We start from the raw sequence: 24,797 nt of genomic DNA on the forward strand, positions 1-24,797 counted from the left end.
CTGTATATGTCTATAGTGTCTTTTTTTTTTTCTATGTGGCATGTTTATTTATTTATTTTTTATTAGTTTCAGGTGCACAAGACAAAGTAAAACTTAGACGTTTATCATTTATATCCCTCACACTGTGTGAACCCCCCTCCCCCTATCCACTATCCCTCTGACATCGCACAGAGCCATTACATTTAAAAAAGTATTTTTTAAAATAGAGCTTACAAAGATTTGAGAGCTAGGTGGAATTCTGTTACAAGGATTTCAATATGCCACAATTGTTAACTTTACACTTATTTACATTTAACTTTACATTTATTTATTTACATTTATTTATGTTACTTTTGATTAATAATTATCTCTACCACTAGAAGCTAAATGCCAGGAAGATGCAAATCAAGCCTATTTTTGTTCATCTTACTTAGTATGCCTGACAGCAAAGTACCTGGCACATAGCAGGTGCTCCACAAACATTTACTGAATGAATGCAAAAGTGAATGAATGAACGTCTGGGATGAGCAGTAAGTGGCCAATCATCTTTGGCTGTGGGTGGCAGAACTGTGTCCCTCTATTGGCTCTCTCGGCATGGCTCTGTTCTTTATGCTTTGTATCCAGAATATGAGCTAGTATAGGCTAGAGGTGCCCGATCACCTGCCTGTGTTCACTGGGGCTCCTTTAAACTAGGTCCTCACTACTGAACATATCAATACCAGGATGGCATAATCCCCACGGGTTTGAAAAAATGTACCACATACCCAGAATGTACAAGTTTAGTGTATGGGACAGATAGAAAAGAATAGGGAGGTAATGGTGGTCAGCAGAGAGGAAGGGGGTGGGGGGAGGACAAAGAAGATAAAGGGGATCAAATACAAGGTGATGGAAGGAGACTAGGCTTCAGGTGGTAAGCACACAATAGAGTATAGAGATGTTGTATTATAAAGTTATATACCTGAAATTTATATAATGTTATTAACCAATGTTACCCCAATCATTTCAATTTTTTTAAAAAAGAATGGGGAGCTAGATGCCAGGAGGAGAAAACTGACTGGGAGGCAAATGGACTACTGGGCAAAAAAAGAAAAATCAGAGACAATAAATGTAGAATGTTTTAAGTTAAAATAGATATGTAATACTGAAGTGGTCTTTGTGTTGTTTATCAAATGTCTACAAAATTTTAACTTCTAGATTGTGAACTTCAGTGGACCCTTAAGAATTAGAGTTTAGCCTTAGATGGAAATTGGCGTTACGTGTTTCAGTAGCATATTTTTATTCTGGCTCAAAATAATTACAAAGAGAAAATACATCTATTTTGATGCAGCTTTTTCATTTGATGTAAGACATTTTTATTGGCATTAGTTCGTGATGATTTACACTAACATTTCCAATATCAACTGTAGGCCCTTGAGAAAATGACTTGCATGCCAAATGCTTAAGAAATTCTAAATTTCTAATAATACGCTACAGTTTGTGATAATTGCTTTCCTGTTTTTATTAGTACTTAAAGGGACAGATTTAATGCTGTTACTGTTTTTTGGAGGGCAGTAGCTATCAAAATATTGGATGCACATTTCCTTTGACTCAGGAATTCAACCACCAGAAATTTCTCCTATAGTTTACATTCACAAAAGAAGACCAAGCTATATTATAGCATAGGTTTAACAGCAAAAAAAATAAAAAGCAAGCAAACAATTTAAATGCCCATCAGTGGGGAAATGGTAAATAAATTATAATATAGGTACATGAAAGAATACTATACAGCAACTAAAATGAGATAGATCTGTAAGTGATGGCACAGAAAAATGTCCATAATAAATGATAAATTGTTAAATAAAAAAATCGAGACACACACACACAAATGAGGTTTGTATGAGCCCATTTGTGTAAAAAGGAAAAAATATAAATCCATATGTGTACATCTGTGCTGCTAAATAGAAAATTTCTATAAAGATATCCAAGTAGTTGATAACAGTGGTTCTTTCTAGGGAATGGAACCTACTTTTCTTCTTATACATGTCTATGTTGTTTTCATTTTGAACCATGTACATATAAATCCTTTTGTTCTTAATTTTCTTAATAAACTATACATATGTATATATTTTATATATATATATAAATATAAATATAAATATAAATATAAATATAAATATAAATATAAATATATATATATATATATATATATATATATATATATATATATATATTTGGTGCCAAAAAAGTATACACATTTTAAGAAAGGAAAGCTGTATTAAAATTGTAATACTCAATATATGCCAATAACAAAAGATGAATACAAGTCACGTTTGACTTCTGCAATTACAAGAGGTGCTCAAAGTGGTTACCATCAGTGTCCAGACACTTCTGAATATGGTGAACTACTGCTTGAGCAACGTTGACCAAAGTGTCCACTTGTACACATTTTTTGGCACCCCTGGTGCATATGTGTGTGTGTGTGTGTGTGTGTGTGTGCGTATAGAAAAGTTCAAATGTTACAAAAGGGCATATAGAGAAAAAAACTAAATCGCCCTCCCACATCAGTCTCTCTTCCTAGAGGCAGCCACTACTACTAGTATCTTGTCTATCTTTTCAAAGATATTTTATGCACCATACTATTTATAGCATTTAAAAATGCTAGTATAAATATGTTTTATGTCAATACATAAGTTGTGTCTTTTTTAATTTAAATAAATTTTAAAAAATTAAAAATAAAAATGCTAGTGTGAAAACTTTTTCACAGAAGAACCTTGCCATTGAACAATTCTGATAATCAAGAAGTCTGTTTTGGCAACCTCATCTTAACCAGAACGATAGTAACCTATTCAATGTCCATTATGTGCCAGGTACTGATTTGTACTTTGCATACAATCCTGCAAAAGAGGAATAGTATTATCTCCATTTTATAGATGAAGAAACTAAGGCTCATGGAAGTTAGGTGCCTTACCTAAATTATTTTATAAATTGGGTGATTTTTCCTGTTATTTGCCAGGATTTAAATCCAGGTCTGCACTCAGATCCCAGGCACTATTATGCACACTGATACACTCTCACCTGAGGTGCCATTCCCATTTCCCTGGCTTGTGTGACCAAGAGCACAGAAATTGGAACTCCATGAATTGCTTCACTTCCCACTTCTTTAGTGAAAAGGTTAGCTTGGAAAAGGAGTGAAGATTAGGTTAGCTCCAAAAGGTTAGCTTGGAGAAGAGGTGCAAGTTAGGATGTTAGAATTTGCCCAGACTCTGGAAGGTTCGGAGGCAAAGCTTGGCACATATATGAAATACTGTTCAAAGGAAAACTATGGCTTTATCTTTTGCCTGGCATAGGCAGAAGAGATTACTCACACTTGACATACAAATGCATACGAGATTACTGTCAAACTCAGCAACCCCAGCAGGGTGCGCTAGAACTCTACAGAAGACTACATTTAAAGACGCTACCAACATATACCAGCAGAGGTCACTGCGAACAATTCTACCTCAGATCCAAACTATGTGAGTTGTTGACTACCTTTCCATGCAAAGTGAGGCAATGATCCAGTTTCTTATCAAGCTTCCAGGAATCCATCTGGACCTCTGCCTCTCCAAGGAAAGTGTTTCTGCCAAAACGACCGTGATGCCAAACCGAGAACTGCAACGTCCTCTGGGCCAGGAGAGATTCTGGGATCTCATACTGTGAAAGAAAAGAGAAGCCCAGATAACTAATTATTGACAATTCCTCAATAAAGATTATTCCAAGATCTGAGCAACCATATCCAAAGTGCATAGTCCTAAATATCAAATTACTCTAGTCCCTCAGCACTTTGAGTTTGTTCATTCAAAGCCTCCACCTACCCCATTTCACAAAATCCTACCCTATTCCATGGGAGGACCTGGAAATTAATTTTTCCTTGAGTGGGTGAGAGAACACTGGAACACTACCCCCACCCCGCAAAACAAAAACAAAGGTGCCATGGGATGGGTACTCCTGACCCCAAATGACTTTTTAAACTGAGATTTGTGGCCACGTGTATCTCCAACTTCACAACAAGACAGCCCGATCACCTTTGTTCTCTGGGTGGTCAGGATATGAACACATGCCTATAGTATATCCTCAGACACAGACATGGCCACTCAAAACCATGTCAACCAGCTACATAGCCGAGGAATAGCTATAGCTTAGCGCACATGACAGAGAACAAGTTCTCCTTCCTTCAGGGTTTTAGATACTTACACTGAAGATCTCATCATATAGTGGATTGATGGTGTCCCGCTTGATGCTGGTTTTTCTTTTTCCTTGCCGGGACTTGTCAGGCAGAAGATAAGTCTTCACATATCTAGAAACCAAGGAGAGTACTGAGTAATTCACTGTCTTCTCTCAACCCATTCTTCACTTCCCTGCTTTCCATATATATAAGCCATGACGAAATGAAAATGTCACATTGAGCCCTCTTAGACATGCCATTCTCGGTTCAAGTGTGCCCAGATAGATGCCAGGGTCTAAGCTCTCATCTCAGAGCATGAGTCAGGTTCCAGGAACACTCACGGATTAGAGCGCTTCTTGACTTCATCGGCATAGGCCAGCTCGTGGCACTCCTTCACGTGGATGACCAGAGTCTGTGTTTGCTGCTCATACTTCAGGGAAAAGGCAATCTTGCCAGTCACAAAGATGTTCCCAAAATCGCCAGCTTCACTATAGATGCTCATCATGCTGCCAATTGTACTCTGAAGATAAAGACCCACAAACATCTGGCAAGGGCATACTCCCCTGCCCACATTGTTCACATCTTTCCTCATGATGAAGCCATAGTCACTGAACAAAACAAAAGTTTCAAAAGCCCCTACAACAAGCCAGTCCTGACAACAAGTTTGTACCCAGAGTACAGAGTACAAGAGAAAGCTAGTAGCACACTCCCAATTGTTCAGTGTAATAAATCAGCTCATGGATCACCCAGGCTTTCAGCTTCTCCTCTTTCCCTCCTTTGACACATTTTATTGTTAATTTTCACCTGCCCCAGAAGGTGAGCAAGGTGTAGAGGTAAGACGGACCTAAGTCCATTTTTGGTATATGTTATATATGCTAAAACACTGGCTAGAAGGGGACCGTTACTAATTAAAACAAGGTGCCTTGATTATCTGTGGGTTTCTTTTATCCACCTTATCCCTATCAAGACCTACAGAGAGAAGTAAATGGGTCAGAACTGGGAGGGGGGATACCCCACCAGAGGTAAAAAGACATCTTCCTCTTGGGTAGTAATCAGCTCTACAAGCCTGTCATTCTCTTCCTGTGTGTGTGGGTGGGAACAAACTCTAATCACCCTGCTTCCTGACTCTTGTTACCCCTAAACATCAATCATCATACTTATGACATAACTAGGCCTTGATTCTTAAGTGTCCCTTTAACTTCATGATTCTGATTAGTACTGCTGCTCCCTAATCATACCCTGACGCCAATTAACCCTGCTAGGGCCCTTCACATGCCACTCACTGCCCTTGAATGTGAGATTTGGGGAGGGCTCTGATGAAGAAATCTGGATCTTGTTCACTTCATGGCCTGGATAACTCTTTAGGGAAGAAGTCACGGGTTACTGTTCACAAAACTGAGAAAGCACATCTCTGGCCCTAATTAGACTCTCTAGGGCAGAGGCTGAGGAAGTCACCTAGCTGTGCACTAAGCAACTACAATCTAAAGTGAGGATAGAAACAAATGCATCTCATTGACCTGGAAGGAGTGAGTAGGATGATTTCCCCAGCTACTGACTCTGCTCCAGGGAGGCACTTCCTTCCTTCCTGGTACCCCAACGTGTCTATAGCCACAGAACTAATAGAACTTACCATGGAAGAGCCGCTTCGCAAGCTGCTTCTGGCTAGCTTTTGGCGATGCAACTTCACCAGGTGGTCAATGTCTTCTTCTTCTTCCTCCTCTTCCTCTTCCTGGAACAATAAATAGAGCTTCAGAGTTAATAAAAATAAGAAAAAGTTCAAAGACTAATATCCTTCCTGTAGTAGGAGCCATAATGGTTGCTAAGCTCTGTGGTGTCATGTACATGTGTCCTCACATATCCTTATTTTTATGTTCCTGCATTTCAGGCTTCCAAACTACATTCCAACCATCTTTCTCAAACACCAAAGAATAAGATAAGAATATCTCTTTCCCATTTGACTGCCCCAACCCCCCATCCCTTTACATTTTAATCAAAATAAGAATTTATTTGAGCCCCCAACTGTATATCAAGCAATGTATTAGAACATAAGAGACAGTGAAGACAATCTTTTTGTTTAAGCGATTCAGCAACCAGATTTACTTTAGAAATGTGGGGGAATCAAGATTCATGTTGCCTTTTCCTAAAGAACTAAACATGTTGGTTGAGAGTATCAGGTACTAAAGTCAAGTCTAAATATATAAAATTTCACATAATGACCAAGTGAAATGCAAGAGTACTTACCATATCCACGCTGAGGCCTGGGACAGATTTGCTTCTGTCTCCCAAGGATCCACTTTCATGCCCCACATCTTCCGGGCGAAGGTCAATCACAGATTTGGTGTATTCTGAGTGGAAGACCAAAAACCCAAATCAAAAGAGACCTACTCTTCTCCATACCAAGAACCCGTCAAGCGCATTCAGAACTTCAATCTCAAAAGGCTATAATGGGAAAACAGCTACCTGAAGGCCTGAGGATCTTTCTGGTGTTCTTCTTGAATATCATGTCACCCTCATCGACTGATACCACATTTTGACCCCCAGACTGAGTTTCCTAGGAAATGGAAAAGAACTGTTGGGTAGGTGGGAGGATGGAATAAGGAAGGATAGCCTCAAGAAGAAGAAGGCTCAGACTTACACTAAAACATAGCAATCTTAAAGGAAAGGTTAATCTTAGGGATTTAATTTAATACTAGGAAGCAGTCCAAAACCTATTTTCTCACATTTCAACCAAAACCTTAGCAAATGCCCCCAAGTGAATCTGAACTAAAATCTGTTTAGTTGAATTCTTGATTTAAATTCAGAAAGAGAAAAATGACTAAAGTTTACCTTTCCCACTTGAGATTTAGGGGCAGACATCTTCTTCCATTCTGGAAAGTGACCAGATTTATCCAGAGAGTCTCTTCTGGAGGTAGATACAGAAGTTATAAAAAAATCACCTCCTCCCCTTCCCCTTCTATCTGTGGACCCGAACTCTATGGAAGGAGAGCCACTGGCTTGGGGTCATTGTAGTAACCAAATCTAGAAGATAAACATCACATCAGATTTACCTTGAAGGAATGCAGATGATCAGATAAGCAACTGTGCACAAACACAAACACTCACACCCTCATTTCTATAGGACAGCAGCACCAGTTGCTACTGGTCCAGGAAGAATCCTCCAAGGCGTAGCAGCAGCCTGTGGAAGTTGCATGCTCCAGAAGGAAGTGCTACTGAAAGACTTGTGGCAAGGTCAGAGAAAAGACTTCATGTGACTTGCTGAAGAGAGAAGTTGGGTACACTGAAGGCACAGGAGCCCTGCATCCTGATGCTAGAGAATAAAATGGGAACTCAGGTCGAGCAGAGGCGCAGGGACTGGGGCAGGGGATCTCACCTGGACGTGCTATCCGAGTCAGCCGTGTAGCTATCCAGACTCTCACACTCAGCCTCCAGTGCATTCTTTCCACTTTTCAGCTTGGGCACTTCAAATGGCATACTAGAATAAAACCCAAGAGCCAAGATATAAAGAAAGTGGGCTCTCCTGCTGGGAGTCAGGCTTCCTGCCAACCTATTTACAATGGCAGCCTAAGTAATCTTTCTAAGATAAATATATACTTAGAGTATACTTTAAAAACTGTTCAGCAGTTCCCCATTGCTGTTGGGATTGAGTTCAAACTCCTTAGCATGCCAAGAAAACTCTTATGACTTGACCCTTGCTCACCTCTTCAGACTCATCTTTCATTCTCGACCTTTCCTTTTACTTTACATTCCAGAAAGATGAAGTTCTTTCGGTTCCTTGAATATGACATAGCCCTCTCTCTTCCCTCTTTTCTCTGCTTGGGATGTCCTTTTCACAATGGCCATTTTTCTTCATCTGGCTAAATCGACTCCTTCTTCAGATCTCTCCTTATATGTCAATCCCTCCAGATCTCTCTGACCACGCCCCCACTTCAAGTCTGGATTAGTAACCTTCCTCACATATATAATTATTTGCTTATGTCTTTTAAAGAAATGATTTAATTTGTTCAATAATTTAAACAAATGACTTGTTTAGTGTCTTTCTCCATTAGACTAAGTTCCATGAGATCAGTAACCACATGTCTTGTTCACTACTGTGTTCCCAACACCTAGAAGAGAAAATAGCATAGAGTGGGCACTCAAATATTTGGTGACTGAATTCTTGACTACATATATACATACATAAATAAGCAGTATGTTTTGAAGACAGTATTCAGAAGACAAGAATTCTTTTCCAGCTTAATGAAGGATGACCTCAGGAATTCAAAAAAGCAGCCCTCATCTCTAAAGGGAAGGACACAATTCCTGGGCCCCATACCTCAAGAAATTTGTGAGAGCAGCAAGAAAAGAAAGAAAAAGAAAAAAAAACATTCTTCCTCAAGTACCTCAAGTAATTTCACTTAGCTTCCAGGACACCAAACTCTCCTGGTCCTCTGACCTCACGTCTGCTCCTTCTCAGTCTCCATTACTGGTCCTTCCTCGTCTGCTAGACCTCTAATCTTTGGATTGTGTCCAGGCTTATTCCTTGGACTGCTTCTCTTTACTGTCTAGAATTATTCCTAAATGATCTTATCTAGTCTCATGGCTTTACGTATTCTCTATAAACTAATAACTCCTAAATTTATCTCTCACTCAAATGCCAGACTTATATTTCCAAGAGCCTACTTGACATCTCTGCTTGGATGTCTCAAACACAGCAAGTCCAAAACCAAAGGCCTAATCCTCCCCCAAACCTACTCTTCCCTGAATTTCATCAAATGGCAACTCCCTCCTTTCATTTCTCAGGTCAAAAATCTTAAGAATCACCCTTGACTCCCCTCATTCTCTCACAACACAAATCCAACCTGTGAGCAAATCTCCTTGGCTCTATCTTCAATGTATATCTAGAATCTGACAAGTTCTCGCCCCCTCCCATTGCCATTACTCTGGTCCAAATCACCATCATCTAGCTCCTGGATAACTGTAATAGCCTTCTAATTGAACTCCCTACTTCTGCTCTTGTCCCCAATCTGTCTTCAAAACAACAGCCAAATTGAGTTTTAAAATATAAATCCAATATTGAATTACCACATGACCCAGCAATCCCACTCCTAGGTATATAGGCAAGAGAACTGAAAACATATATCCACACAAAAACTTGTACACAAATGTTCATAGCAGCAGTATTCACAATAGTCAACTGGCAGAAACAACCCAAATGTCCACCAATGGACGAATGAATAAACGAAATGTGGTCTATGCATACGATGAAATATTACTGACAATAAAAAGGAATGAAGTTCTGATACATGCCACAACATAGATGAACCTTGAAAACATTATGCTAAGTGAAAGAAGCCAGACACAAATGGCCACATTTTGTATGGCCCCATTTATATGAAATACCCAGAAGAGGCAAATCCAAAGAGACAGAAAGCATATGAGGGGCTGGGAGAAATGAGGAGTGACTGTTTAATGGGTACAGGATTTCTTTTTGGAGTGATGAGAACATTCTGACATTAGATAGTAGTGACGGTTGCACAACATTCTGAAGGTACTCAAAGCCACTGAATTGTATACTTTAAAAATGTTGAAATGATGAATTTCATATTATGTGCATTTTACCTCAATGTATAAAAGAAAGAAAAATATCATGTCACTCAGAGCCCTCCTTCTCACTTGGAGTAAAAGTCAGAGTCCTTACAAGTGCCAACAAAGTCTTATGTGATCTACTTTTCACCCCATCTCTGTCTTCATCTCCTGCCACTCCTCCCTTGCTCACTCAGCTCCAGATTACTCAAATGTGCCAAACACAAACTCACCTTATGATCTTTATATCTGCCACTTTCTCTGCCTAAAATGCTTTCCCCCAGATACTCTCAGGGTTTGCTCCCTCATTTGCGTCACTTTTTGCTCAAACGTCAATTTATTATTAAGAATTTTCCCTGGCTATCCTAAATAAAACAGCATATGCACACTTGCTTTCCTGGCACACCCTATCTCTTTAGTCTACTTCATTTTCTCCATAGCACTTATCAACATCTGATATACAATATATTTACTTGAATATTTACTGTACATGTCCCCCAACCCCAAATTTAAGCTCCCCAAGCAAGGGACTTTGTTGTATTCACCAGTGTATCCCATTGCCTAACCCAGTGCCTGGCATTCATAGATATTTGTTAACAAATGAACAAATTAATAAATGAACAAAGACTGAAGTAACAAATATCTATATCATAGATATTCATCTCTTAGGCAGTAATAAAGAATAAACTTTCTAAGTTATCAGATAATGTTTGAGATCTCTCTGAAAACCGACAGTAGTGTTTGAAATCATAGGTCATGCAAGAGGTGAAACAGAGGTCATTTCTTAAGAGATGTATTAGCTTTATAGTTCAAGACACAGCAGGGAGCTTGATTTCACTTTTACTTCAGAATAATTTTTCCCCCTTTGCTTCAAAGAATAAAGAACCCAAAGTGGAACCATTCCTCTAGAGAGCTAGTTTAACAATGGCTCATGGAGAGTGTTTTCTGCTTGTATTTTTCCCCTAAAGACTAATATGTACAGATCCAGAGCTGATAACAAATCAACCCTAGGGTAAAAAAGCAATTATTTGACATCTGTGCAGCAAAAAATAAACTAAGAGATGGGAGTCCTGGGCTCTAAGTATCTGTATCATCTCAGGTAAATCACTTATCCTGCCTTCTTTTCTGTAAAAATAAGGGGGTTAAATTAGATTATCTCTGAGGCTCCATAATTTTATGGCCACTTAGTCTGTTTTCATGTTTAGGGTAAATAAGAGGTGTCTGGGTCCAATGAGTAAGAGGTCATATACAGCCAGAAGCAGTAGGTTTCAGAAATTACATTCTGACTGATGATGTCAGATCTGTTAATCAGATTCAGGACATAAAAATCATTCTTACGCTTATCCACAAAGGAAAAAGGGGGCCTCATCACCTAGAACATATGAATAACCCACCCAAGGCTGTGTGGGTAAAATCACAGTATAGTAAGTCCTCACTTCACATCATCGATAGGTTCTTGGAAACTGACTATTAAGTGAAAACGATGTATAACGAAACCAATTTTACGACAGGCTAATTGATATAAACAAGAGTTAAGTTCCTATGGCATATTTTCATCACAAAAACACCAACAAACTTCTAAATAAAGACCCAAAACACTTTTAATATTAAACACTGAAATAAACATGAGTTATGCATACATGTAAGAAAGATGAATAAAAACAAGTAAGATCATTATTTTCCAATTAGGGTCACAGTGCAGGGTTGCAGGTGGCTAGAGCCTCTCCTGGCAGCTCAGGGTACAAGATGGGACCCACCCTGGACAGGATGCCTTTCGACTGAAGACGCACTCACACACACCCCCACACCCACTCACACTGGGACCATTTAGACACGCCAATTAACTTGCACAGGTTTGGGATGTTGGAGGAAACCAGAGTACCCAGAGAAAACCCATACAGACATGGGAAGAACATGCAAATGCCACACAGTTGCCCTGGCCGGGAATCAATTTTTTTCTTATCAACATTATAATGAAATGATGCTGAAGGAAACGACGTTATTCAAGGACCTGCTGTACATACATACAAAGAAACACCTTACAGATATTAAAAAGAATGAGGTAGACCATTGGTGCTGACATGGAAAATATTGAAGTTACGTTTTTCTATCATTTTTTCCTTTTACACCTTGAGTTATAACTGACATAAACTGCATGTTTAAGTGTGCAATTTGATGAGTTTTGATGATGTATGTATACACTCGTGAAACATCACCACAATTAACTTTCCTTGTGCCCCTTGTAAGCTTTCTGTCACTAAAAGTTAGCATTTTCTAGAATTTGATATAAACAAATTTTCACAATATGTCCTTTTGTTTGGCTTCTTTCATTCAGCATGATTATTTTGAGATTCATCCATGTTGTTGCATGTATCAGTAGTCCTTTCCTTTTCAGTGCTGAGTAGTATTTCACTATATAAACAAACCCTAATTTATCCCTGTTGATAGACATTTGGGTTCTTTCTAGGTTTTGGCTATCACAAATCAAGCTGTTATGAACATTCATGTATAAGTCTTTGTATGGACATATGCTTTTATTGCTCTTGAGTAAATACCTTTTGACATATGCTTTTATTGCTCTTGAGTAAATACCTAGGAATGGAATGGCTGAATCACAAGGTAGGGATACACTTAACTTGTTAAGACACTACTAAATTGTTTTTCAAAGTGGCTCCAGTGCTCTGCCAGCAGTGTATGAGAATTCCAGTTGCTCTACCTCCTCACCAACAACTGGTATGGTCAGTCTTTTTAAATTTTAGCCATTCTAGTAGGTATACAGTAGTATCTTTTGGTGAAATATCTGTTCAACTCTTTTGCTCATTTTCTATTGGATATCTGTGGTATTGAGTTTTTAAAGTTCTTTCTCTTTTATTTTCTTTTTACTTAATGTGCATGAGTATGACCCTCTTTTTTAAAAAAAAAATAATTAAAAAATTAAGAATCCAACCCATATATGTACACTTAGACAGTCTGATAGTCCATACACCAAAACTATTAACAATTATTAACAATAATTGCTTGGGGCAGAAGCAGTGTGGTTACTTACTTTACGTATTTCTATATTTCTTCTCAGCATCATATAAAATGTGATAAAGTTATTCGCCTTTGCGTGAAGGAAAGTTAGAAAAAAACACAAATAAAAAGCCAAATATTGGGGCCGGCCCGGTGGCTCAGGCGGTTAGAGCTCCGTGCTCCTGACTCCGAAGGCTGCCGGTTTGATTCCCACATGGGCCAGTGGGCTCTCAACCACAAGGTTGCCAGTTCAATTCCTCGAGTCCCGCAAGGGATGGTGGGCTCCGCCCCCTGCAACTAAGATTGAACACGGCACCTTGAGCTGAGCTGCCTCCCGGATGGCTCAGTTGTTGGTTGGAGCATGGGCTCTCAACCACAAGGTTGCCAGTTCAATTCCTCGAGTCCCGCAAGGGATGGTGGGCAGCGCCCCCTGCAACTAAAATTGAACACGGCACCTTGAGCTGAGCTGCCACTGAGCTCCCGGATGGCTCAGTTGGTTGGAGTGCGTCCTCTCAACCACAAGGTTGCCGGTTCGACTCCCGCAAGGGATGGTGGGCTGTGCCCCCTGCAACTAGCAACGGCAACTGGACCTGGAGCTGAGCTGCGCCCTCCACAACTAAGACTGAAAGAACAACTTGAAGCTGAACAGAACCCTCCACAACTAAGATTGAAAGGACAACAATTTGACCATTGTTCCCCAATAAAAAAAGTCCTGTTCCCCTTCCCCAATAAAATCTAAAAAAAAAAAAAAAAAAAAAAAAAAAGCCAAATATTCACCAGCAGCAACCAAATGAAGAAAGAAGTAAAGCCTCAAGTCATAAAATTTAAAAAATTATGGCTAAGAAATCAGAAGACAGATTTAGCTCAGCAAAACTCCTCCAATGTGGGGATGTGCAGACTGAGTGAGTAAGTAGGCAGTCCTGTGATAAGTCAAGGAAAACAAAGTACTCAAGTAGCCCCAGGTATTCCTGGGGGACCCCAACAGAGGCAGACAAGACTGTTGGGGTATGTCACCTCTCAGGGCACTGGTATGAGCTAGAGGACACATCCAGAGCTGGACTGAGTGAGCTGGGCCATTTTAGAGAATTTCAGGACACCAAAACCCAGGACTCCCCATGTTGCCTTTTGTGCCTCCCATAGGGTTACAAAAAAGAAGTATATAGAAAGCAATAGTCTATCCTTAAACTAAAGTGTAATTGGGTGTGGGGAAGAGATAAATTGTTTCAAGTTGAGGTGAGAAGCCTCTCAAGAAGAATTTACACACACTGTATCACAGCAAACAAAAGATATGGGCAGAACTCTCTATGTTAAACATGAATAAAATGAAAAGAAATGGTCTGACAGATATATAAATATGCCATGGATGGGGGGGAAATAGAAACAACTTGCAGAGTGAACAAAGAACCCATTCTGGAGAAGAATATAACCCTAGGAAAATAAGTAGCTTTCTTCTGAGTCTTTTACACTGTACAGGTATTTGGTAAAAATATAGATTTGATGAAGTGCAAGAGTTCAAATAGAAGATGATAAAGCAACATAACTAAAGGAAAATAAAGACTGAGAGCACAGAACAAGTTAAAACCTAAACAAGATAATTCATTCAAGTAAGAAAATTAGATAGAGCAAAAAAGAAGGGAGGGAGGGAAGAAGGGAAGGAAGGGAAGAAAGAAAATGGATGGAAATCAAAGTAACAACACCGAGAACAGAGCTGGGCTAATCATGGTTTTAATTGTTTTCATCTTTCTCTTTTTCTTTTGCTTTTAAAAGAAAAGGACTGAAATGGAGGATAAAGAAATACAATGTCCCTGGGGTGGAGAACTTAACTAATGAAAAAGAGTTCAGAATATACAGTACAGAAAATTTTTTCCAGTAATGAAGAAAGAATTTATCAAGTATACACCGCATATTAGGGAAAAATGATACACCACTGAGATTATGTCCTTGTTAAGTTACTAAACTTCAATAAGAATTTGCCAGGCAACTACACACACACACACACACACACACACACACACACACACACACACACACACACACAGTAAGTTACCTACAAATGAAAAAACAAAACAAAAAACAAGTGGCTCGCTGGCCTCAGACTTCTTCACAGTTACATCCAGTGGCAGAAGACAATAGGCTAATGTCTACAACTTTCTAAGGGAAAGAAAGTGTGGCCCATGAATATAATATCCAGCCAACATATCGCTGAAGTATAAAGGCACTAGGCAGACATTCTTAACATAAATGAAATAAAAATAGCACCCGCAAGCCCTTCTTGAAGGAACTTCTCAATAGTAAAATCCAGACAATTAAGAAATAAATCAAAGTAAAGAATTCAGAAATATAGAGAAGCCCGGGTACAACACCTGTTATAAGCATACAATTCTTTGAAATATGAACTTAAAACTAAAGACATGGGTAAAACAAGCAGATGATGTACGATAGCATAACCAAATGTAAATGCCGCAAGTCCTGACAAAGTAAAAATAATTTGATTAATAAAAATTGGAAGTAGGGGAAAGAATTGGGAGGAAGTGTAAGAAATCTAATCTCCTCCTCTTTCACAGCAGAGAATCAATCCACTAACGATGTTTAATATTGAAACAGGCAGATTTTTAAAAATGACTAAACGAATGTTTGACCTAGCAACTGCACTCCTATGTATCTACGTAAGAGAAATGAAAACATATGTCCAAACATAAAACTCGTAATGAATATTCATAGCAGCATTACTCATGAAAGCCCCAAAGTGGAAACAACCCAAATGTCTACCAACAGGTGAGTGGATAAACAAATGTAGTATCTACATATAATGGAAATATTATCTGACAGTGAGAAGGAATAAAGTACTGATACATGCTACCCACATGGATGAACCTTAAAAACATTACATTAAGTGAGACAAGATAGTCACAAAGGACCACATATTGTGTGATTCCATTTAAATGAAATGTCCAGAATAGGCAAATATATAGACATTGAAAGTACATCAGTGATTGCTTAGGGATGGGGAAGGATAGGTTGTGGGGAGTGATAACTAAAGGGTTCAGGGTTTCTTTTCAAGGTGATGAAAAGTTCTAAAATCTATTGAGGCAACAGTTAGACAATTCTGTAACTATACTAAAAATCACTGCATTGTAAACCATAAATGGATGAATTGTATAGTATGTGAATTATATGTTGAAAAGGTTGTTAACAAAAAGACATTAGAAAAAAATGACTAACTGCTCAATGTTTTCATGATATTTTTTCTTAAGCTTAGGGGGATGCTAATGACTAGTATCTTTTATGGTAAAGAAACATTTGTCTGAAGATTAGCAATTCTTCAACTTTATTTCAGTGTTTTATTCTGTTAAGTTCAAGTAAAATTAAACAATACTTTTAATTTATTATTGTCCTATATTACAGTTTTATTCAATCTATCCATTTACCCATCTTTCTCTCTCTCTCTATATATATATATATAGATGCACAAATGACATCTGAAATAATTTTCACATAATGTGAATACCGGGGCATTAGGAATTTAGGTGATTTGTTGCCTTCTTTATTGTTTCCTATGTTGGCTAAAATTTAAATAATGAGTATGTGTTATTTGTATTTGTCTTCAAATTGCCCTTATAAAGTGAATATGCCAAAATGTTAATGTTGCATGTGGGTAGTAGGATTAAGAATATTTTTTCCTTCCTTCTTAATTCTTTTCTGTACTTTCCAAATTTTCCTATAATGAACATCTATTATTTTATAAACAGAAGAAAGTAAAACAAAATAGAATTAAAGGGATGTGTAGCATTTCTTTAAATGATTGCTTGGTTCTTACCTGGACACCTTCTGTTGTTCCTGAATGATCTTTCTTCCTGGCCAGACATCACCCATCTGTGACTGATGAAGGAGGGACTGTCCCACTGTCTCTCTTTTATTCACTTCAAGACAAACAAAAGCATGGCAGAGTGGTGGTGACAATGGGGGAAATGGAAACACAACACCTTTGCAGAAGGGATGGCAATATAATCTCTTTATTTCCCACAAACAGGCTGAGCCCATGGAGGTAGGATGCCACCAGTAAGAGTACACAAGGGTTCCACACCAGAGGTTCTATCACTGAAGTAAAATACTTCAAGGAATCACCTCCAGAAAGATCCAGTACCTGCAGGTTTCCGGCGCAGGGACATCCTGATTATCTCACTGCCTGTGCGGTAAGCAAAGCGATTCACTTTCTGGTCATAAAACCAGTCTCCAGTTGCCTTCTTCAGCTCTCTGGGAAGGAATAAAAGAAAATGGCAGATAGATAAAGAATGGCCCTTGTCATTCAACCAGCAAGGGCTCAGGGGAGAAATTCTCACCACAGCCAGGGCCTCATTTCCTCTCTCTACTCAGCCATAGGTGACACTCACATCTCCTTGGCGCACACTTTGCACCTCCAGGTACCATTGCTTTCCTGGATACGGCAGTCCCAGCATACCAGGTGATTACAACCCCGACAAGTGTTGGTCTTAGGAGTCAAACGGCCCAGGTTCTCCTGGCACCGGGCACAGGTCCAATCACTATAGTGTTGGCTGCCCCTCTTGGCTCCTTTCCTTTTTATCTCCAGTAACTCATTCTTCAATCGCCTGCCAAGACACAAAAGAGAAGTACAAGTGAATTCGGGAGCTGCATAGGTTAGATGAAGAGGGGTTGTGGGGTAGACACAGTAAGACTATTCAGTTCTGTGAAAGCAACAACCTCAGAGCCCAACCTGACCCAATGAGGAGTTGTAAACCTCATACACAAGTTCCTTTGAAACTCAGATGAGAGGTACAAGGAAAAGTCCGGATATCATTGGTCAAAGGCCTGGGAACCCATGTTTTATCTGGGACTCTTACCTAATCCTTTTCTCATCTGCTTTCTGGAGCTCCTCGTCTCTTTGTAGGACACTAAGGATCAAATCTCTTTCCACATCAGACAGAAAAGAGAGGTCAAGGATCTCCGACATGACTTATTCTATTTTTTCTTCTATTCTTCTTTCTGTGAAGCGACCAGGCCAGGAGAGTTACCGGAGTTGCCTGAAATAAGGTAAGAACTAATTTCACACAGATAACTTACTCCAGTATAGGCCCACAGCCCTAGCACCTTTCAATAGGCTACTTTCCTCTTGAACCAGGCTAGAGACAATGTAGAAGTATCTGACCTATTTAACATTCCTACTCCCATCTGAATCCTACCCTGAAAATGAAGAGGCTTTCATTTTTCAAGAAGAAAAACTTATTCATGACTCTGGGAAAGGGTTGGGACTTTCAGCATAAGCGTCTTGGTTGGCAAAGAGCACGGAACAGCTGAGTCAAATTCCCCCTCTACCAAGCAGATCCTCAATCATCCAATTTTCAATACATTAAATGTTCTCAAGTCCCAAGTCTATTAATGCAAATGATCAGACAACTAGTCTCTGTAACAGAGGAGAAAACCACATGGGGACTCCTGCCTGGTGAAGCCCATTTTTCCTTTCCAGACCAGCTTTCATGTTCCCAGGATTCAGTCAGCTTTCTGCTATCGTGCTTCCCCAAAAATAAGACCTAGTCAGACAATCAGCTCTAATGCGTCTTTTGGAGCAAAAATTAATGTAAGACCTGGTATTATATTATATTATATTATATTATATTATATTATATTATATTATATTACATTATATAGACTGGGTCTTATACTAAAATAAGACCAGGTCTTATATTAATTTTTGCTCCAAAAGACACATTAGAGCTGATTGTCCGGCTAGGTCTTATTTTCGGGGAAATACGGTACACTGCAAAATTTCCATCACCCATTTGATCTCCCAAACTTCTTATTGCTAACACTACATCAAGAATATTTTCACTCATTTCATGCACATTTTTTGAGCACCCACTCTGACAGGCATTGTGCAAAGTGCTGGGGATACAAAGATGAGAAAAACAGTTCTGGTCTTTGAGAAGTTCACAGAGTAGTAGGGGAGACCGACACACATAAATACAATACAATGTACTAAGTGTTATCAGTGGGATAATAAATTAAGTGTTATGGAACTTAGAGAAGGTAGTAACTAATTTTATCTTGTATAAACAGGGAAGAGAGAGAGCTGTATACATGGAAGTTTTCACAGAAGAGGTGGATTTTGCCTTGTAGAACAAAGTATATGTTTGTTGGTTGGGGAGAATGGTAGGAGAGACAGGTCAGGCCATGTTATATAATTCTGAAATACTCTTAACAATTAAGAATTTTTAAAAAATCATTATATAGATAATAGAAATTCATCAGACATCTTTGTTGTTGTCTTGTTTTTGATGTTAGGAAATCACATGATCAAATTCATTTTACAGAGATCACCCTACCTATACTATGAAAGACTAATTGAAAGGACAGATTGAAGTGCAATTTGGTAGTACAAAACACTTGTAAAATATGCATATTCCTTAGCCAAGCAATACGACTTCTAAGAATCTGCCTAATAGAGATATTCACACAAATATGCGTGCAACGGTATATATATAAGAATGTTACTACAACATTATTTATAAGAGAAAAAAATTCCTTAAGAGAGGAATCATTAAACCAAATAATAATTCCATATAACGGCATAATATGCAGCCATTTAAAATATGGTAGATCTGGATGAAAATACACCCCTGAGTTAAAAAAAACAACAACAAAAAAACAACAACAAACAAACAAAAAAAAAACAAAGGTAGTTGCAGGACAATATTGAATGATTTCTTTGGTAAAGTATTTATCTATACATTTGTATATGCAAAGAAAAAGTTCTACAACAAAAACCCTTATTGGTTTCTCTTCGGGAGTAGAATCAGAAGGGAGCAACTTTCGCTTTTGAATTTTTATACAGTTCTCATTTTTTTTACACATATGTCTCACTTTTAAATATCAAAAAAAGAAAACAAGTTAAATGAAACGGGGATTACTGTAATAGTCCAGACAAAAGACAACCTAGGTTTACTAAGTATGCCTCCATCACTCTCTGGTTCCTCATTTCCAACATAGCCTACGAGGTGTGATCAAACATTATGGTGAATGTTTAAATTAAAAAAAACATTATATTAAAAGACACACGGCCATTAATCCCCCTCAAAATAATCCCCCTGACTTCCAACACACTTATCGTTCTTGCCACTTTCTGAAGCAGTTCTGGAAGTCGTCTTTTGTAAGTGTCTTTAGTGGCACTGTTGTGGCTGTCTCGATGTCCTGAATCGATTCAAAACACTTTTCTTTCATGATCATTTTGACTTTGGGGAAGAGTCAAAAGTCACAACGTACCAGATCTGGTGAATAAGGTGGATGAGAACATAGTGTAATGTTTCTATTTGACAGAAATTGCCATACCAGAAGCAATGTGTGAACGATGCCTTTACGTTGTAATCATAAAATACGGTGAATGCTGCTGCTGAGTGCCATCCAATGGAAAGGCAGGGATCTTCAATATGCAAAGCAGTGTGTTGAACCTTAGTAACAGTGTGTGACAAGTTTCAACTTGTTCGGTGCAGTCAGTAGGGTGTGAGCATAGTGCAATCAACCGTAAAACACATGGTTGAGAGACAGTGTGTTTTAAAGTGCACCCTAAGTCATCCTCCATCGTGACAATACTCTGTGGTAAACAAAGCCCATCAAGGTCAAACAACTGACTGGCTAGTGACAATCCTGACAGAGATAAGAGCTACAAGAGAAGAAATGGGATTAGAAGTAAAGCAAATACTGATATTAGATGAAACAGACTTCAGGATAAAAAAGGTAACAAGAGACAATGATGGACATTTCATAATGGTAAAGGGGACTATACAACAAGAAGACATAACAGTCATCAATATTTATGCCCCCAATCAGGGAGCACTGAAATATACCAAGCAACTACTAACAGAACTAAAGGGAGAAATTGACCAAAACACAATTATACTAGGGGACTTAAATACATCATTGACAGCTATGGACAGATCATCCAAACAGAAAATAAATAACGAAATAGCAGCCATAAATGACACATTAGATGAAATGGACACAATTGATACATACAGAGTACTTCATCCTAAAACATCAGACTAACATTTTTTCTAGTGAACATGGAACATTCTCAAGGATAGACCATATATTGGGCCATAAAACCAAACTCAACAAATTTAAAAAGATTGAAATCATACCAAGCATATTCTCTGATCACAAGGCTTTGAAATCAGATATCAACTGCAAAAAGAAACAGGAAATACCACAAATACATGGAGATTAAACAACATACTGTTATAGAATGACCGGGTCAAAGAAGAAATTAGAGGAGAGATCAAAAGATACATAGAAACAAATGAGAACGAAAATACAGCCTACCAAAATTTTGGGGATGCAGAGAAAACAGCTTTAAGAGGGAAATGTATATCATTACAGGCCTATTTCAAGAAACAAGAAAGATCCCAAATAAATAACCTCACATTACACCTTAAAGAACTACAAAAAGAACAACAAATGAAACCCAAAGCCAGCAGAAGGAAGGAAATAATAAAAGTCAGAGCAGAACTAAATGAAATAGAGAACAAAAAGACAATAGAAAAAAATTAATGCAACAAAGAGCTGGTTCTTTGAAAAGATTAATAAAATTGGCTAGACTCACTGAGATAAAAAGAGAAAAGACGCAAATAAACAAAATCAGAAATGAAAGAGGGGAAGCTACTACAGATGCCAAAGAAATAAAAGGATCATGCAAGATTACTAAGCAGGACAATATGTCACCAAATTCAACAATCTAGAAGAAATGGACATGTTCTTAGAAACATATTGGCTTCCTAGGCTGAATCCCGAAGAATTGGAAAATCTAAACAGCCCGATCACCAGTAACGAAATTGAATCAGTCATCCGAAACCTTCCCGAAAGCAAAAGTCCAGGACCAGACAGCTTCACTAGTGAATTCTACCAATCAAAGAGGATCTAATACCTATCCTACTCAATCTATTCTAAAAAATTGAAGAGACAGTACTCCATAATCACTTTATGAGGCCAACATTAGCCTGATACCAAAACCTGGTAATGATAACATAAAAAAAGAAAACTACAGACCAATATCTCTGCTGAATACAGATGCAAAAATCCTAAACAAAATTCTAGCAAATCAAATGCAACAATACATTAAAAAGATTATACATCATGACCAAGTGTGGTTCATCCCAGGGGCACAAGAATGGCTCAACATGTGCAAATCCATCAATGTGATACATCACATAAACAAAATAAAGGACAAAAATCATATGATTATACCAATTGATGCAGAAAAAGCATTTGACAAGATACAACATCCATTTGTAATTAAAACACTTCATAAAATGGGTATAGAAGGAAGATACCTTAACATAATAAAGGCCATATATGAGAAACCCTCAGCTACTGTCATGATTAACGGTGAAAAACTGAAGCCCTTTGCTCTACATTCAGGAACACGACAGGGCTGCCCCCTATCACCTCTGCTTTTCAACATAGTATTGCAAGTCCTAGCCAGAGCAATCAAGCAAGAGAAAGAAATAAAAAGCATCCAAATGGGTAATGAAGAAGTTAAATTGTCACTTTTTGCAGATGATATGATGCTATATATAGAAAACCCTAAAGAATCCGCCAAAAAGCTGTTAGAAACAATAAACAAATACAGTAAAGTTGCCGGCTACAAAATCAATGTACAAAAGTCCGTTGCATTCCTATATATACTAACAATGAAATCTCAGAAAAAGAAATTTAAAAATTCCTTTTGCAACATCTACAAAAATAATAAAATACCTAGGAATAAATTTAACAAAGGATGTGAAAGACTTATATATTGAAAACTATAAGACATTTTTTAAAAAAAATTGGAGAAGACACAAAGAAATGGAAAGACATTCCCTGTTCATGGATTGGAAGAATCAACATACCGTGTTTCCCCGAAAATAAGACCTAGCCGGACCATCAGCTCTAATGCATCTTTTGGAGCAAAAATTAATGTAAGACCAGGTATTATATTATATTATATTATATTATATTATATTATATTATATTATATTATATTACATTATATTATACCCAGTCTTGTATTATAGTAAAATAAGACTGGGTCTTATATTAATTTTAATATTAATATTAAGAGCTCATTCATCTCACAATCCCTCTTCCCATTCCTCCAGTCCTATCAGACATCCTGTCTCACAATTATAAAAAACAAAATGTGTTTAGAGTCAATTAGCCATGACCTCCATCATCTCCTTGTCTCCTCTCCCCCATCATTTGCAAATGTGACTCCTTTTAGAAAAGTCACACCCCACCCCTAGCCCTACCTTCAACCATGGGTTACTGTGATTTCCAACTCTAACCCTGTTATTAGCAAGTTCACTTGAGATGGGATCTTGGAGAATCAGTAGTGTGGAGAATAAAACAAATAAGAAAAAGATTTAAAGGCAAGCAGAAAAAGGAAAGCATACGAAAAAATGAGACAACTAGAAAAAAAAAAAGATGGTAAAAACAAGTTCAAATATGTCAATAAACATAAAAAGCATATATGAGCAAAACTCACCCTTTAAAATACAGAGATTAACAGACTGAATAAAATTTTAAAATTCAGCTATGTGCCATTTATAAGGGACACACCTAACACATAAGGACAAGGAAAGATTGAAAGTAAAAAAGATGGAAAAAGATATACCAACTAAATGCTAACCTAAAGAAAATTGAGGCTACCTTAATACCTAAAAAATAAAACTTCAAGACAAAAATATTATAAAGGATAAAGAAGATCACTACAGAGTAAACAAACCTTTATATACTAATAAAACACCTCCAAATATATAAAAGAAGACTAAGTACAACTAGAGAGAGAAATGGAAAAATCAACCATTCAAATGGGATATTAACATACCACCTTCAATTACAGTGATGCACTACTTAATGACAGGGATACGTTCTGAGAAATGCTTCTTTACGTGATTTCGTCATTGTTTGAACATCACAGACTGTACTTATGTAAACGTACAGGGTACAACCTACTACACAAATATGCTATATGGTATACCACTATCCTATAAGCAGCATGTCATAGACTGAAACATTATTGCTAGCATCAGAAGATAAAAAATTTGTAAGAATATAGACAAGTCAAACAACAAAATATGTAAGCTTGATTTAATGGACATATGTAGAATTCTATATACACTTAGACAATCACACTGTTTTCAACCACATCTGGAACATTTATCCCCTCAAATGACCATTGTACTAGGTTATAATGCAAGTCTCAGTAATTTCAAAGAAATCATTTTCATGCAGACCATGGTTTCTCACCTCAAAAAAATTAAATATGAAGTAAATAACAAAAGATAATTTTTAATCCCAGTATTTTCTAGAAATTTAAAGAAACTTCTTAATAACTCATAGGTCAAAGAACAAATCATAATAATCCTAAATTTATCATTAACATCTTTTTTTAAAAATTTATTGGGGTGAAAATTGCTAGTAAAATTACATAGATTTCAGGAGTACAATTCTGTATTACATCATCTATAAATCCCATTGTGTGTTCCACCACCCAGAGTCAGTTCTCCTTCCATCACCATATATGTGATCACCTTTACCCTCATCTCCCATCCCCCACTCCCTTACCATCTGCTAACCACTAAACTATTGCCTGTGTCTATGAGTTTATGTTTCTCACTTGTTTGTCTTGTTCTTTTGTTGTTTTTGGTTTATATACCACATATCAGTGAAATCATGTGGTTCTCTGATTTTTTGGTCTGACTTATTTCGCTTAGCATCATATTCTCAAGATCCATCCATGTTGTCACAAATGTTCCTATATCATCTTTTTTTACTGCTGAATAGAATTCCATTGTGTATATATACCACAACTTCTTTATCCATTCATCTAGCAAAGGACATTTTGGCTGTTTCCACGTCTTGGCCACCGTAAATAAAGCTGCAATGAACATTGGAGCACACTTGTCTTTATGTATAAATGTTTTCAGATTTTTGGGGCCGATCACCAGGAGAGGGATTGCTGGGTCATATGGTAATTCTATTCTTAATTTTTTGAGGAACCTCCACACTGCCT

The 24,797-nt window shown here is 37.7% G+C and overlaps 1 protein-coding gene across 5 annotated transcripts in view; it reads right to left on the minus strand.

Moving 5' to 3' along the window:
* The window catches only part of SYTL4 (synaptotagmin like 4), a 69,342-nt gene that overhangs the window by 8,041 nt on the left and 36,504 nt on the right, over positions 1–24,797 (minus strand). For 3 of the 5 annotated variants that reach the window (XM_019716675.3, XM_074323544.2, XM_088795302.1), the window contains 12 exons: positions 17,596–17,775; positions 17,128–17,343; positions 16,881–16,990; positions 16,554–16,656; positions 7,533–7,634; positions 6,989–7,064; positions 6,623–6,713; positions 6,404–6,507; positions 5,793–5,891; positions 4,504–4,682; positions 4,192–4,294; positions 3,490–3,651 (listed from right to left, as the gene is read on the minus strand). In XM_019716675.3, the coding sequence (XP_019572234.3) occupies positions 3,490–3,651; positions 4,192–4,294; positions 4,504–4,682; positions 5,793–5,891; positions 6,404–6,507; positions 6,623–6,713; positions 6,989–7,064; positions 7,533–7,634; positions 16,554–16,656; positions 16,881–16,990; positions 17,128–17,343; positions 17,596–17,705 (1,455 nt within the window). In that variant the 5' untranslated portion in view covers positions 17,706–17,775. The remainder of the gene's footprint in view (positions 1–3,489; positions 3,652–4,191; positions 4,295–4,503; positions 4,683–5,792; positions 5,892–6,403; positions 6,508–6,622; positions 6,714–6,988; positions 7,065–7,532; positions 7,635–16,553; positions 16,657–16,880; positions 16,991–17,127; positions 17,344–17,595; positions 17,776–24,797) is intronic. The other 2 variants (XM_019716673.3, XM_019716677.3) reach the window with 1 other exon arrangement.

Source organism: Rhinolophus sinicus, chromosome 18 (genome assembly GCF_057876585.1).
Source record: "Rhinolophus sinicus isolate RSI-liver-muscle chromosome 18, RSI-T2T, whole genome shotgun sequence".
NCBI classification, from domain to species: Eukaryota; Metazoa; Chordata; class Mammalia; order Chiroptera; family Rhinolophidae; genus Rhinolophus; species Rhinolophus sinicus.